This window comes from Lagopus leucura, unplaced genomic scaffold (genome assembly GCF_019238085.1).
Source record: "Lagopus leucura isolate 7727_CA_CO unplaced genomic scaffold, USGS_WTPT01 Super-Scaffold_1, whole genome shotgun sequence".
NCBI lineage: Eukaryota > Metazoa > Chordata > Aves > Galliformes > Phasianidae > Lagopus > Lagopus leucura.
In genome coordinates, this window is record NW_024962250.1 from 11,290,676 (window position 1) to 11,306,302 (window position 15,627).

At 48.7% G+C, this 15,627-nt stretch overlaps 1 protein-coding gene across 3 annotated transcripts in view; it reads left to right on the top strand.

Moving 5' to 3' along the window:
• The first annotated feature begins 7 nt into the window (after nucleotides 1–7).
• Nucleotides 8–15,627, top strand: part of ACTN1 (actinin alpha 1) — an 80,497-nt gene continuing 64,877 nt past the window's right edge. For all 3 annotated transcript variants that reach the window (XM_042872170.1, XM_042872153.1, XM_042872160.1), the window contains exon 1: nucleotides 8–242. In XM_042872170.1, the coding sequence (XP_042728104.1) occupies nucleotides 135–242 (108 nt within the window). In that variant the 5' untranslated portion in view covers nucleotides 8–134. The remainder of the gene's footprint in view (nucleotides 243–15,627) is intronic.

The window sequence follows — 15,627 nt, forward strand, 5'->3', positions numbered from 1 at the left end:
GCCGCCGCCGCCTGCTCGAGGTGAGCGGCCGCGGGCCGGGCACAGCGGGCAGCACCGGGACGGGGAGAGCGTGTGTGTGCGCTTGCGGATAGCTGGACGGACAAACGGACAGATCAGACAAACAGAGCGCCGCCATGGATCATCACTACGACCCGCAGCAGACCAACGATTACATGCAGCCGGAGGAGGACTGGGACCGGGACCTGCTCCTCGACCCGGCTTGGGAGAAGCAACAGCGGAAGGTGCGCGGCGCGCGGGCCCCTTAGCGCGGCGGGGTGGGCCGGGCAGGTGCCGAGCGGGGCCGCCCCGTTCTCCCCCACCACCCCCCCGCCTCGGGCGGGCTGGGGCCGCAGGTGCGCCCTGGGGCGGCCCGGAGCGGCCCGGGGACGGGAGGGGCGGCGGCGGCGGGGCGGCCGCTCCCGGGCGGCTCCGGCGGCAGGAGGGTGCCTCGCCGCCCGTTTGAATGGTGTGGGGTAGGGCAGGGCTTGCGCGGAGCTCATGTCCAAAAATGGTAACATTCGGCCCTTTTTCTTTTTTTTAAACTTGCGGGTGGTGGCGGGGAGGGAGCTCGGCGGAGTTGCAGCCTCGCTCTTTCCTCGTTATTTTATCCTTCCCCCTCCTCTAAGCCCGGAGCATCCCGCGTTAGACCGCTTGGGAATATCCTGAGCCCCGAAACGTTTCCGCCGCAGCCGCTCCGTCGGGCAGCGGTCCAGCAGCACCGTACGCGGAACGGAGCCCGGCCGCGGCGGGGGCATCTGGGGTGGCCGCGCTGCTCCCGGCCGTCCGGGATCCAGGTGTGCGCCTCGAGCCCTGCACCGCCCTTCTGGGTTCACGGAGCGCTCGGGAGCGAGTGAAATACTACGGTTGTGCTCCTGGAAGGAACTGGGAGCGAGCAGAGAGGAGGGACTGCCGCTGAGAAAGCTCTTCTTCTCCGGCACCTCTCCTTCCTATTCTCCAGCACGCTCCTCGGTTTTCAGACCGAGGATTTTCGGGTTCTCCTGTGCATAGCCACCAAAACTGCTGCTGGAAAGGCTTTCCCCTGGAGCCCTATGAGTTAATTGGAGGGGAGAGGCATAGAGCTACTGTCAGCAGTTTCCTCGCTTGAGGAGGCTTGCACGGTGAGGGGAGACAGCATAAGAATAAAACATATGAACGAGGGTGCTTAATGGAGAAAGCTCACGGTGCGTGAGCTTACATTTCAACGAAGAAGAAAGAGGAATGCAGTCTCTGGGCTGTAAGCACTGGGTGGCTCATCTGCCAACCCAGCTCTGCCCCTTTTGGGAAGGAAGTTCTTTCCTTTCCAAGAAAGCTGCCTGGCCGTAGCCCATATCTCTAGTCCTACCCGTGACCTGTATCTCCAGCTGCCCCCGTGTCTGGCCCATATGCAGCCGGGAGCAGCTCATAGGGCCTGGATCAGGATGGGCGGTTGTTGATCACAGCTTGTGAGGGAAAATGGGTGTCGTACGGTTGGGCTTTCCCCCTTCGTGGGATAGTGAGGGCAGTGAGAATATTTTATGCAGAGAGGGACACTGACATGATTGTTGGAAGCAGGTGTCAAACCTCTGGTCCCAAAACACAAGTGGTACGTGTCTCAAAGGCCCTGTTTTCTTTTAATTCCCTCCTTCCAGGAGATGTTCAGTCCTCTTGATCCTATCACAAGAGGGGGACAGAGAGCCACTGTATTAACTTGGGTTACTTGTGTAGAGGGGAAAAGCCAGAGGAGACTTTGAAGGTATTCACATGTGTACTCTGAAACAATCCAAGCCAGTTTCTTCTGATGTTCATCCGCTGCCAGTGAACGTGGTGGGCAGAGTGTCCTTCTCTGGCTTGTTGAACACTGTTTCTTTTGCACTGTGGTCACTGGGATGTTTCTCCCTTTGAAGCTGTTCTGTGATGAATGCAAATCTGTAGCTTGGTCATGGCCCATCCCTCCAGTGCCTGTGGGTAAGAAGGTGGGGTCTGGCTGGACAGCACTTCCTTCTAAGGGGCTGCTGATGGGGCTGCAGCCTGGGCAGGCTCTGTAGGTGTTGAAGGTGTCCAGCTCCTCTCTGAATGCAGCTAAAAGCCCTGCTGGGCCTTGGTGTTTGCCTCCTTCTGAGGATGGGGAGCTAACAGTGCATACCGGGCACAGTGCAGTGTAGTAACACTTCTCGCCAACAAAATTAAATTGTTGCAGTAATTATGGTTACATGTTTGTTTCTGTGCTCGTGATGGATGGCTTACCAAAGGGAACTGTAGAGATCTGTGCCTCCCAAGCTCGTGATGGATGGCTTACCAAAGGGAAGTGTAGAGATCTGTGCCTCCCAAGTGTTCCCATTGGCTCCCTCTGGCTCAGTCTTGGGCTGTTCTACTAGGCTGATGTGTCGTGGGTTCTTCCCTATCCAAGGAACAGCTAGAGAAATTTTAAAAGCCTGGCTGTCTGAAATAAAAGAGCAGTGAGTTTTGAGAAGAAAATTGCTTTGTAAGGGTACTGAGATACTGTTTTGTGAGCTTAATTCTGCTATTTATGAATCTTGAACTTAGATGGGGTTTTTCTGCCCACATAAATAGGTGTTTGGACAATAAGTTCTTAGAAATTGCGGTGCCTGTTTCAGCTCTGCCATCAGTCAATGGCTTGTATAGATGGGAGAACACTGGTGTTTCACTGCCTGCATGCAGAAGACACAGGACTCCCTATGAGTGAGGCTCTGTTTCCAATCTTAAAAATAGTAGACTCCGAAACTTCCATACTGGGAAAGAGATATGAGGAAATCTGTCTGTGCAGGGATTTAAGTTCTCTCAAATCATAATATTAGAATTTGATATGTAATTGTAATATTGTGATTTTACCGGTGCCACTCAGTGAGACACTGAAACTTTGGTGCTTAGGAACTGTCTGGGAGTAGAGGTAGTATCTCCGAAGTGGTGGCACTTCTGGTCAGCCAGAGAGCAGATGTCTGTGGGAAGCAGCTGAGCTTTGCTGCCTGTCTCAGTCCAGCCAGTCACGTCCCAGGTTGGTGAGGCCCTGCAGGCTGGGAATCTCTGCTGCTGTGCAACCCTGTCTGCCTTGTGCAGCTGGGATCAATTGAGCTTGGGAAGCAGACAGGCTGGGGATGTTGCTCAGAGAAGAATTGAATCCATCTCCCTGTCCCTCAGCCTCATAGGCTCAGTGGAGCCTCGTGGCAGGCCTCAGAAGCAGGAAGAACTGCTGATATGTGTTTTAGTATTGTGCTCAACAGGAACATTATGCTGCTAGGAGGACGAGTTTCTGAGCTCTCAGTAGCTTCGCTGTCTGCCCTGAGGGATGGGTACAGCAGCCTTGGCTGTCTGGGGTAGTGCTTGAAATATGGAGAACAGCACAGGGGTGATGCTAGTGCTGCTGGGATCCAGTGTCTGGGGTTTCACAGTGCTGGGGAGACTCCTGGTTCTGCTGTGCACTCGCTCTGGGGACTTGGCTGCTCAGGGTTCACCCTGTGTAGGGTTTCTTTTAAAATGTGACCTGGAATGACATGCCCAAATTGCAGAGCTGAGGGGCAAAAATCCCCTTTAAATGCTGAATTGCTTTTTGACTTGACAGCTGCTGATTTGGCAATGTGAGTAGGAAGTAGTGTTTATTTGCAGCATGTAGAAGACGGCCATATATGACTTCAGTGCTGTAAGGAATGGTGGGAATGCTTTTCTTTAAAATACCAGAGAAAGAAACATGCCTTGTCTCTATCCAGTGCTGCTCTGCCTCTGCAGGTTGGTGCTTCTGTGCTGATGTATCAGTAAATGATATTGTTGCTTGAGAGAGCTGGAGCATTCAGATTCTCACTGCTACTGAAGCAATGATAGCACAGTGTTTGGAAGCACCTCTCCTGCCCTCAAGGAGCGCTAAGTATAGTTATTCATGCAATTGCTGGAATTCCCCAAAGCAGATGACTATTTCCCAAACCCCTCTGTGTGAGATACACCCAAAGATGCACATGAGTACAAAAACCTATGGCTCTCATAGCCCTGCTGTGCCTGCATCCAGCAGGTCTTGCTGCTCTTGTTATGATTTGAATTTTGTTGTGCTAATCGCCTCAGTGTCTGGTCGTTAAGAATAGAAAATGCTCGTTAAACGTAGCACAGATCCCTGGTGGAGACACCCCACCTCCAGGCCTGCTCATAACAGTCTCATACCAAGTGATACGTGTGTGACTAATAGCTGACGAAACGTAGATGGTGCAGTTGCCTTGGTTTGAGTGTGCACCCTTCCAGATGGCCTGCTTGGAGCAGGGTGCCTGGATTTCTGGGCAGTTGTGGTTCTGCTGTGGACCCACATGGAGATGTGTTGCTACACTTTGTCTGTTGCTTGCTTATATCCCTTTCAGTCCCACCACAGTTTCAGCAGTGAAATAAATGAATGTGCAGCTCTCGTCCCTGGGCTCCCTCTGTGTGAGTGACGCTGATGATAATAGATGGGTCATGGCGAGTGGTGGACCTCTCTGAGGTGTGGATGTGCTGTAGGAAGGCTGGCCCTGATGCACGTAGGGATTCTCCGTGCCTTGTTTAGCACAGACTGATACCAGTGCGGAAGCAGAATGGCAGAATGTTGAAGGCTGCTCACTCGGCTGCTGTTTTACAGTCATACAGGCAGGCAATATAGGTCACCAGGTATCTGTTATCTTTCAGATCAAGCTTTTGCTGTTTAACATAGGTAGCTTGTTGCCAAATACTTGCTTTTAAAACACTAAGCTCAGAACTTGCTGTAGCGGGTCTCTGGAAATAAATATCTGGCTCTGTAGATCAGCTGCTTTGCCCTGAGTGTGTGAGCTGCTTCTTGCTCTCTGTGATCAGGTTTCGTCAGGAAGTGAGGTTTGTGGGTTTTTGACAAGAACGTTATTATTCATCATCGCCTCCTGATGCATGAGGGATGCAGGCTTTGCAGTGACTTACCTATTTGGCATCTCCGTAAGGGAGAAACTGGGGAGCAAACAGGCATAGTTTAAGAAGACTGCGGGTTCTTTGATCCCAAAGAGCCGCAGGTGTGCAGAGATGCTCACCAAACTGGATTGAACTGCTTGTACTCCTTATCCTCTAGGGAAGAGTGAAATACCTCAAAGGCATCCAGCTACCATCCCAGGGATTAAAATGTGTCTGTCTGAGGAACTTGCTGACCGCTTCAGGCCATGGGTTTAAATTCTTGTGCGTGTGATTTGGAGATAAGGCTGTTGATACAGAGGCCTGAGGTGCTGACAGTTGTCCTCCTCCTTGACCACTTGCGCTGCTGCCTGATGTAGCTTGAGGCATCTGCCCTGCTAGCCTGCTGCAGAGACTGTCTTTAAGCAGGAACTTCAGTTTTCTTGGCTGTCTGGTGAGAACTTGTCCCTTTAGAAGGAAATGGGTGCTTCTGTGTGGGGTGGCGTTCCCTTGCTATGAAAATCAAGTGTAGTCGTAAGAATGTGCATCACTGAATCTGCTCAGTAAGTGTTTGGCTTTCATGAGCTCTTACATCACTTTCTCAGAAGCCCCAGGTGAATGCTGCCTGCTCTTAGCAATGCTGAAGTGACCACCATCCATCTTAAGGAGCCCCAGTTGCTCCTGAGGATTTTGCTCTTTGCATGCGAGATGTAATTTCACAGCCCACCACATCCCACATATTTCAAACGGGAGGAAGGAGTGGCAGCATTTGGTCAGCCTTCTCAGCCAGGCTCTAAGCCTCAGTGCTTCTCTCTGCAGCCTCCTTGGGACCTACTTAAGACATTGGACTAGAGTTCTTAAGGCTGGCACAAATAGAGGTGACAGAGAAAGTGAAACTTAGCATGAGGTGCAAAGGAGGATGACTGAAAGTGCTTCCAGCTGCCTGTGCATTATCACTGCTGTCTCTGACACCTCAGCCGTTCCCTGGGGCACAGTTCATAGCAGGGGATGGCTATGCTCCTGCTCATGGTAAGGCATGGAAAGCAGATGCTGTGGAAAAGGCACTGGAACTCTGTCTGGGGAAACCCTGGGGAGCTGCTAAATTACAGCAAATAGAGTGGAGTGGACTTATAATGTGTTCAACCCAGGGCTTGTTGGATATATTGCTGTGATTTCTAGTGGCATTTAGTACAGTTCAAGCAGTGGTGTCAGAGAAGGAGGATGTGAAATAGAGTGTAACAGAATTTACTCTACCTTTTTGTATTAAAAAAGCTGATTTCTTGCCACATGTGGCTATTAGAAATGTGATGATTACCATAAGGAATATGCTTAGCATGACTTCTACAAATCCTGTACTGCAATGTAAAGACCTTCCCTCTCTCAAAATTGTAGCTGATTTCTGTAAAGGGGGAAGTAGTGTGCTTTGCAGCTGCTCAGTGGAAAAACTGTGATCTTAACAAGAAACACCCCTAAGAAGAGGTGACTCTGAGCCTAAAATTTGCTTGTTTCTGGGATACTGGGGCTGAAGAACGTTAACAGAACTTGGATTTGTTGGGTGAATTGGTGCAGAGTATGAGATAGTTTTGTCAGCAGCAGGACCTTCAGTGTGGCACACATCATATCACACAGTCTGTGTTACCTACATCTGCAGGACTGTCCACCGCTGCATTTTGACCTCTCCTGCACTGTACATCAGTTGCCTGGTTCTGAACAGTCACCCAGATTCTTGAGGTGCAACTGAGGAATTTGTGGGCCAACCCCCCAAAATACTAAAGTGAGTGAACCCAGTAGCATTAATATGATTACTATATGAGCTAGCTTCCTGTTCTCTGCTGTCATCTTCCCTGTTGTCATTCCTCAGTGCATCAGAGCAAGAACTTGGTCAATAGGATGTTTGTGGTATGGCCAGGCGCCAGTTTAGCCTCTTAGCACCCTATCGGACAGTAAAGCAGAACCATTTTGTTCCTACTTTGGTTTCCTGTTGTTGTGTCCTTCCTACTCAACTGGCGATGAGTGCATTCCACTGGTAAGGCCTATGTCAGGTCTTTGTAAGGCAGCCCTTGTGCCAGTGTTGCAGCTGACTGATACTTTCACCTGCAGTTGTTCTCCCTTCTGTATGTGTTGCTGTTTTGGAAGCACAACAGCATGATCAAGGCTGTGCAGAGACTTCCTTTGCTGTCAGTACACCGAAACAGCTTCCAATGACAGGACCAGGTTATGCATGATTAAACAGTAAGGATTTTGGTCTCTCATTCAGATGGCTCATTGTTGTTCTATCTACGTGGACTGAAAGCCTCCTGGAAATGAGTTCATCCCTGTGGTGTGGTCTTTCCATTGCACTGGATTTGAAATTCTGCTGTGAGTGGGATGTGCTGGCGGGTGAAAAGGCCATGCCTTGCCTATGAACACTCACTACAGTGGACTGACACAAGTCTCCCTATGTCTCCTGTTGTTCACATGGAAGTGATTTCAAGTCAACCTTTGAATGCGTGAGATCTAGCACTTCTGGGCAGTCTTATCGGAGCGTGACAATGTGGATAATTTGTAGGCAGATGGTGCTGCAGGGGAAACTTCAACAACTTGTTCCCTGTCCTCCTGGATGGCCTATGCGGTCAGTGAGAAGGCAGGATGAATTGTACCAGCTAGCTGGTGCTTTAGCTGTTGGTTTGACTATACAGCCATCTCATAGCTGAGTGGTGCTGCTGGGTGAGGAGGGACTCAAAACAGGGAAAGAAGTTGGTCTGGAAATGTAATCTAAGCCCTCCTAGCTGATGGTGGGCGGTTGTTGAGCAGAAAGGCCTGGCTCTGAGAGTCACTGCTGTCTTTCAGGTTGGCACAAACAGGCTCTGCTTGCATGTCCCATGCTTGGCCCTCATTTTTAAGGGGACTCTTGCAAAATCTTTCATCTCTGTGCCAAACAGCATACTGTGGATGGGCTGTTTGTTCCACTCCTTTCATGAACTGAATGCTGGATTGCTGCTGTGCTGGAGAGTTTTCTCACAGAAAATTTATGCTTCCGTTTCCAACTCTGAGGACAGCTCTCCCTCCCATCCTACAGAGGTGCCAATCCATGGACAGTTGGCAGCTGAGGAAGGACTCTGGTTTTCCATGGTCTTTGCATCAGGCAGTCAGGGCACTTGTGGCTGCTCCCTGCAGTGTATGCTGCTGAGCAGTAACTTGCTGCTGCTGTAAATGGAAGTTGTGCTGTTACATCCTTGCTCCAGGAGCTCGCCTGTAAAGGCCTCCAAGAGATGAGGCAGAGAGAGATCCATGTATGGTGTCTGCACCCAGCAGAGCACTTTCCTTCATCATGGAAAGTGATGAGCCTGCCCAGGGCTGAGATCCCTGGCTGGGCTCCTGCGTTCTGTAGTAGCAGTTTCTTCTGCTGCGTGGCATGCTTACCTGCCATCCCCTTTGGGTATTTTAACATAGCCCTCAGTAAATCTGCTTGTTACATGTCTCCAAGAAAACTTGAAAAAAACTTCCAAAAAAAACCCAGCAAAACAAAACAAAACAAAAAAAAACCTGAGTCCACAAAAAAGCAAATAAGTGTATTTCTCAACTGCACAATGTAAAAGAAAAGGCACTTTGTTTATAGCTCCTTAGACCATGGCTGTGCCAGGTTTTATCACAGGAAAATACTTAATTTCCGTAGGAAAATTTTGATTGCAGCCAAAAGCATTTGCAGCTCTTTAAATGTGTTCATGCTTCCAGGTGAGTTTTCTACATGTTTTATTTGCTCTGGGTGATGAGATCTCTGAGGAAGGAGGAGAGTGTGGCAGCCCTGCTGCAGGAGTGCAGTGGGCAGAAGGGTGCAGGAGCACACTTGTTCGAGCCCTCGCCTTCCCTCTGATTCTGCCTGTGGAAGAAAGAGCATCTGTACAGGAAGCATCACTCTTGGTTGCACATAGCCTTACACCACCTCACAGGCAGCAGTGTGCCTGTTCACCGTGTGCCCTCTAACAGTGCTGCTCACACGTGGCTGCTCTGCATGGAGAGGGCTGGGTGCAGGCAGCACAGGGGTTATGTTCATCAACACTCACCAACTTGCCACCAAATGGCCAGTGCATGGAAACCTGCTGTTTCCTTGGGCTTTGTTGGGCCATTGGGGAATGCTGGCCAGGGATGAGACTATTTCCAGCTGTGGGGAGCCAAGTGTGAACTCACCCTGGGCAGGATGCCCAGCTCTGCTGTTTGTTCTTGCCAGAAATCCTCACCCTCCGGCCAGCAACACCAAACCAAGTTTCTGCCAGCACTCAGCCAAAGATCTCAGCAGGAAGGAGGAGGAGGAGACCAAGCAATAGGTAGGAGGGTGCTGGGGAGGCACTCGGGGTAGCTGGCAGCATTGGAGGTGGCTGTGGGTGGAACAAGGGTCTGCTCTGCCTGGGCTGGGTACAGAGGGGAGAACAGTGGTGAGGACAGAAGGGGTCGGCTCTCATTGGGCAAGGCCCACACGTACCTTGTGTGAACTTTTAGGAACTGAAGAGATGAAGGAATTAATGTTGTTCTTCCAGCACTGGCAAAAATCGCTAGGGAAAGGAGATTTCTAGCTGCTGTTTCTGATGAATGCTTCTGGCTCCTGATACTGGATTTTTGCATCTGGCTGCTTGGTTGAAGCTATTGGGCCTCTACTAAAGAGTATCTAAAGTGCCTGTAGTCACAGTGCTGCATGCTGAAACAAAGCATCATAGGCATGGTACTGTCTCAGCAGAGCAGTATGCGCACACCTGACTGCAGGCTTCTGGGCCTGCTCACTTGGAGGCACTGAAGCTGGTGGAGGCAGCGAATGAGCAGGGGACTGTCTGTTCCTGTGAGCACACCTCCTGCAACACTAATAATTTTAGTGCACCAGCCTGTCATTTAGTGACATGTTACACCATGCCTTGCTGTTGGAGCCTGTTGCAAATGGCCTGACCCAGCCAGCTCCTAAAGCATGGGTGGACTGCTGAAATCTGACGGAAGCTTTCAGCCCAGACCCTGAGCAATATTTCCCTTCTTCTCCTATAATGTCTTGTTTCTTTAAAGCTGTTAACTGTCCATAATCCAATCATTACTAATGTAATTAGTGAACTGCTTACAGTAAGTAAAACACTTGAAGCCTAATACCTTCTGCAGCTTGCAGAGCTTGGAACCACTTTTACCTGCTGTGCTGTAAGAGGTAATGACCACTGAAGGTCTGGGAAGGGGTGGGGGAGTGCCAGCATGAACTTGGTGCTATTGGGTTTCTTGCAGCTGGTGGGAGCTCAGGACCCCATGCAGGTGAACTAGCAAGTCCTCAAGGTTGCTTTGGCTGAAGCTGGGAATGCTTTGAGGCTTTTTGACTTACTGGGTCCTTGCTTAGCACCAACTGCTTGGCTCCTTGATCTGCCTAAAGCAGCACAGGGAGGCATGAGGCTCACTTCTGTCATGTGAGAGGAATCTCGGCTTTGCACAGTGGCTGCGGCTGGCACGTGGTGATCTGCTGCTCCTCTGTCAGCCAGGAGCCTTCTCATTACCTGTCCTGCCAAAGAGTGTGAGGCTGCTGGCAGTGGGAAAGGTGTAATAAGCAGAACTTAATGCTAGGTGCTTTTTTTTGTTTTATTTTTACCATGTAATAAACCAACCTTGCAGCAGGCTCAATGCCTCCTCCAAGGCAAAGTAAAATACTTACTTATCCAGCTGCCAGCCATCAGCCAACAGGTTCACTGAGCTCAGCAAGTGAGCAGGGGATTCATTTGTAGTATTTGGCCTGAGATAAAGTCAGAAAAATGGAGAGTCTGTTCATTGTGAAGGCGGTGTTAAAATGCAAACAACAACAAAATAATCATGTTGTAGTTTTCATTTTTGCTCTTCAGCCATCACCTTGCTGCTTTTCTGGGCTTTGTTCCTGCCTGGTGCTGGAGAGTTGAGGTGCAACGAGATCTCAGTCTGCATCCTGGCTCCAAGCAGCTGAAAAGAACTGAGAAAAGACCTCTGTGAGTTCATGCTGTGTGCCATGGATTTAGCTTGGGAGGGTGACATAGGTTACACTGGAGTTAGAGAGTTTTCTTCCCAAGTTTCAGGTGACAAAGACAGAGGTGTTGTCTCTCTTCTAGGTGTTGTGCATGCTGTCAACCTCTGGTGCTGCTGTCTGTGTACATGCCTCACTGCCCCAGGAGTCTGCTGTTGTCACTGCGTTGTGGAATACTGATCTTGTGTTTGTTGCCATGTGCTCAGGAAGACCTGTGGGATGGACCCCAGGGCTGTACCACGGTTGCTGGCTGCTGGCCTGAGCAGCGGTCTGCCTCTTTGTACTCCTGCCTCTGTTGTCTTCTTCCATCAATTGCTGTGCTTGCTGGTAGCCTGTAAGGTATCTGAGGAAAGGGCTGTTTCTTTGCCTTCCTGTACCTTTCACTGCAGATCTCTGATCACTGAGCGTGGCTCCCAGACATTACAAGGCTGCGAGAGCTGACAAGATAAGAATGGATTTTAAATGTTTTCCTAAAGCCACTTGTATCAGTAATGGCAAATAAAAACTGCTTCTCTGTGATACTTGCTTACAACAACTCTCTTCACTCAAATGAAAAAATATTCTAAATTCCTTCTTCTGTTCTAGCACCATGCATTTGATTTTCTGTCTGGTTTAGGTGCTGCCTTGAACCCTATTGACATGCCTTGCTTGAGCGCTTCCCACTTCTCTACAGAGGGAGATTTAGTGATAGACCACTTGAGAGTTGCACTTCTGTACTTGTTGTCTTTGGCTCCAGCTGTCTGCTTTTGGCGTGTCACTCCAAAATTGCAAGCGGAGATGTGCCTCTCTCCATACTCTTCCAACTAAGTTGTACAGTAGTGTGCTGTAGCAAGTTGCTGGTGTGATATAGCCACAGAGCATACATTGAATGCACAGAGGCATACAGTTTTTTATTAAATTTTGCATTGAGTTGAAAGCCTCAGGTGGTATTCCTTCATACCTTTTTTTCTTCCTGTATTTCTCAGTCCCAAATACTCTCTCCTCCTCTGTTCTCTCTCTCTTATTGCCCCACCTTGATTAACAGGAGTGGGGAAGGATAATCTGACATTTTACTGAGGGACACTTTATGCTTTAGGTTGAAGAATGTTGTTCTGCTTAGGTAGGTTGCTGACTTTCTTGGTCTGATACATTAACAAAATTATATGGTATTGGAAGGCACTTTTGAAACTGTTTTTGTTATTAAGTTTTTTATAGTTATCTTCATCTCCTTCATGTAGAGAGTAACTTACGGGTTTCATTTTTCTTCAGAGTTTAATTTGAATTCTTAAATTAAGAGAAGTGAGCTCTGGCAGTCCCACACTAGGTGAGTCCTGCTCTGGTTCTGAGCAGAGCAGCTGCAGGCAGGCCTGAGTGCATTCCATGAGCACATCCAGGGTGTGGGATGTGGATTCTGTCTACGTGTCCTATCCAAAGAAACAGCTCTCCAGGAATGAGCAAGGACTGGGTACAGCATGTTCTAAGAGCTGTCCTTTGGACAAGTGTGCCCCTGTGGATGTGCAGGCTGTCTGGACACTAGAGCAAAGCACGAGGTACTGACAAAGCATAGTTCTGCTTGTGTTCCCTTCTGGCCTTCCCATATGATGGACTGGGAAGTCACATTCTTCTATGACTTCTTCTCATGTGAATCCTTAACAAGATTTTCTAAGGGTGCTTATTTGTCATGAAACTGGAGTGCACTGCAACAACAGCTACCCTTCCAATGGGAACAGTAACTGCAGTCTGTAAAGTGTGTTCTAGATAGTCAGGAGGTGAGGTGAGGTATCTTCAAATTGACAGTCCTTGATGATTCCAAAGACTTGACAAAATCTTAACAGTTCACACCTCATTTATTTAACTTCTGCATATGCAAATATTGAGTGCTCTCAAAACTTGCTTGAGGCAGGACTCACTCCAGGTTCAGTTTCACAATTTTCAGTCCACCCTGAGTGTTCTTACCTATGTCAGCTGTTATCAGCTGGATGCAAATTGCTGAGGCCAACCATGAAACCAGTTCCTCAGCCATGTGGTATTTGGAGCTGGAGCAAATACAGAAGCTTCTGAATAGCCCTTATTATGTTGAAAGGCAAAGCAGCACATTCTCACTCTTTAAGCCCTGCCCAAATTCCTTGAATTTTTACAGCTCCAGGTGATAGTTCTAGTCTGCATGTGAAAAGAGTAAACCATCCACCAGCTCTCCCAAGGTAGGAATGCGGACTAAAGCCACCTGTAGCCATGCCATTTTAAACTGATTTTGCTGTGGAAGTAAGTATCAGTGGATCTGTGTTCCGACCAGCACATTACCTGGTTCCCCAAGCATTTGTCCTGGACTGGGGTTTGGCGTCTGTCTCACTTTCAGGTCCAATGCAGTGTTTCTCTTTCTGGAAATGAGTGCTTAATAGTTGATCTAAGAAATACTTTGGACCAGATGCTGATCTAGGAGAGAAGATTCTTCTGCCACCTCTGTAGGAACATTAAGTGCCTCCTCTTAGGCCCCACAGAGCATGTCTGAGCTATGCACTTCACACAGTTGATGAAGCTTTGAGGCAGCAAAGCTTCCTTGCCAAGTGTGAAAGCTCAAAGCCTGGAGAATTTGCCATGCTGCTCTGTAGGATTCCAGGCTTTTTGCATGAGCAAGTCCTGGTAGTCTGATCTCCAACTTTAAAGAGTGGCAAGGCCGCTGTAGGAAGTTTGGGAGCAAAGGGCTGTGCCCTAGGTTGGCTCCTTCTGCTTTAGAGCTGTTGGGAGGATGCAGCAGGGCTGGCTACAGGGAGGTGAGTGGGACCCTCCTGCAGCAGCTGAAGCCAGACACGGTGTGCCTTCTGCCAGGTGCTCGTGCAGTGGACATGAGGCTGTGGGCAGTGGCTGGTCCCTGCTGCAACGTGTGACAGTTACTTGATTGCTTAGTGAAGAAAGGGCTAGGACAAGTGCGCCCTTGCACTTCAAGCCCACCCCCTGGCTGTTCAGTGTGCTGGGATGGGATTATTTCTTCCTGGCCCACAGACAAGATCAGCTTGAACCTCCTGCTGTGAAGCTGCACATAAACCCACGTTGTTCTTTGACATGGTTGTGGCTGCTGCCCAGTCATGTGCTTGGGTAGAATGGGACAGACACCGTGCAAAACTGGCTTCCAGGGGACTGGTTTTGGTGGAAATCGCATTCATCCTTCGCAGCCTTCCGTTGCATGAGCATGGCTTTCCAAAGGAGATGGCAGCAAACACTGAGTTGAAGACAAAAGACCAGCCAGCCTGTGGAAATGAGGTTTTGCTGTTCCCACTGCAACTTTGTGCTGAAGTGCTGGTGCCAGCAGGAAGAGGGTTAAGCGCTCCTATCACATGGCGAGGTTGTGTTTACTGCATACTTCTCATAATCAGGGCCGGCATCCAAATCCGGAAGAAGATTAGCACTTAACCAGAGACCCTGAAACAATGTGTTTCATGCTGGTATTCCTGTGAAGCTGCGCATTCTGCCATAAGCCCCCTCACGGAGACCTGTTCCTCCAGCAGCCTTCAGAGGAAGCTATGGGGAGAGCAGAAAATGGATGTTTTTAGGAACAAAGATTGGACTGGGCTGCATTCATCTTTGCTGCAAGCTTGAAGCCAGCGAGCCTTTGCCAGGAATTAACTTATTCCATAATAACCTGATCTCTTTCAAAAGATGTTCTGGGGATTTCTGGCAGGGACACTGGTCTTCTGGGATGAATGTCTGAGGTTGTTCAGGCATGACAGTGACTGGTTTGGGAAATGGGTCTGTGCCTTATGGCCATAGGGTTTGTATAGTTGTCACATGTACGTTTGGCCAGTAGGTGACTTCTGGGTTCCCACTGCATCAAGTGCTAGGTGTGACTGCCAGCTGAGGGTACTGCTTCTTAGACTGTAATTGTTGCAATTTTTAATACTTATGGCTGTCTTAAATGAACTTTTCCATGTTGGTCTTGCTCTGAACTGGATTAATGCAGGAGAAACAGAAAGCCACTTGAATGTGTAGAAGTAATCCCTAAATCTTCTATTTGACAAACTCATGGTGGGTATCTTACAGTACTAGTAAGATAGCTATTTATAGTCACCACTGCCTGATCTGTGGGATGATGTTTAGCTCTGGGGTGAGTTTTTAGTTTTTCTGAAACAAGCCATGTACCTTGGCTTTTTTGTTCCATGGTGTCATTTGGCTTCCATGTGGTAACTAACACTGTTATCTCTCATCTGAATGCCACCTTTCTGCATGCACTTTGCCTCACTCAGATGATTCCCTAGTGAAGAAAGCAGATGACAAACATCGTGACAGTGATGACTTATAGATTACACAGAAACTGTGTGTACTGCCACTTGGCTCATCTATTACTTGTCAAGTGTTTTTTTTTTTCCCCAACATAGTATGACGCAGGACCTGCTACTTTTATTATACCTACTGTGTGTGTCCGTGCATACATTGCAGTACTGATAATTTAGGTGTTACGTGGGTAAAGAATAAAATCCTGAGCGTCAGAGATCTGAAAAGAAGCTAAGGTGTGCCCTAAGATGAACAAGACTAAGCGGCTGTGAATTTTACAGTGTATCCGCAATCGCCATGTATCAGTTGTGATAGTAAGCTGAATTGCAAATGTTTTGCTTAGCAACTGTTGCAAAGGAAAATTGTCAGGCAACAGCTAACTCAGGAATGAGTATGGAAGACGCTCCTTTTAAGTGATGAGCTGTACTCTGATGTGTTACTCTGACTAAATGATTTGCTATTTTCTTATGAACAAGTAAGAATATGGGCACTTATGTATCAAAGCATAAACAATTGAATCCCCTAGTTAT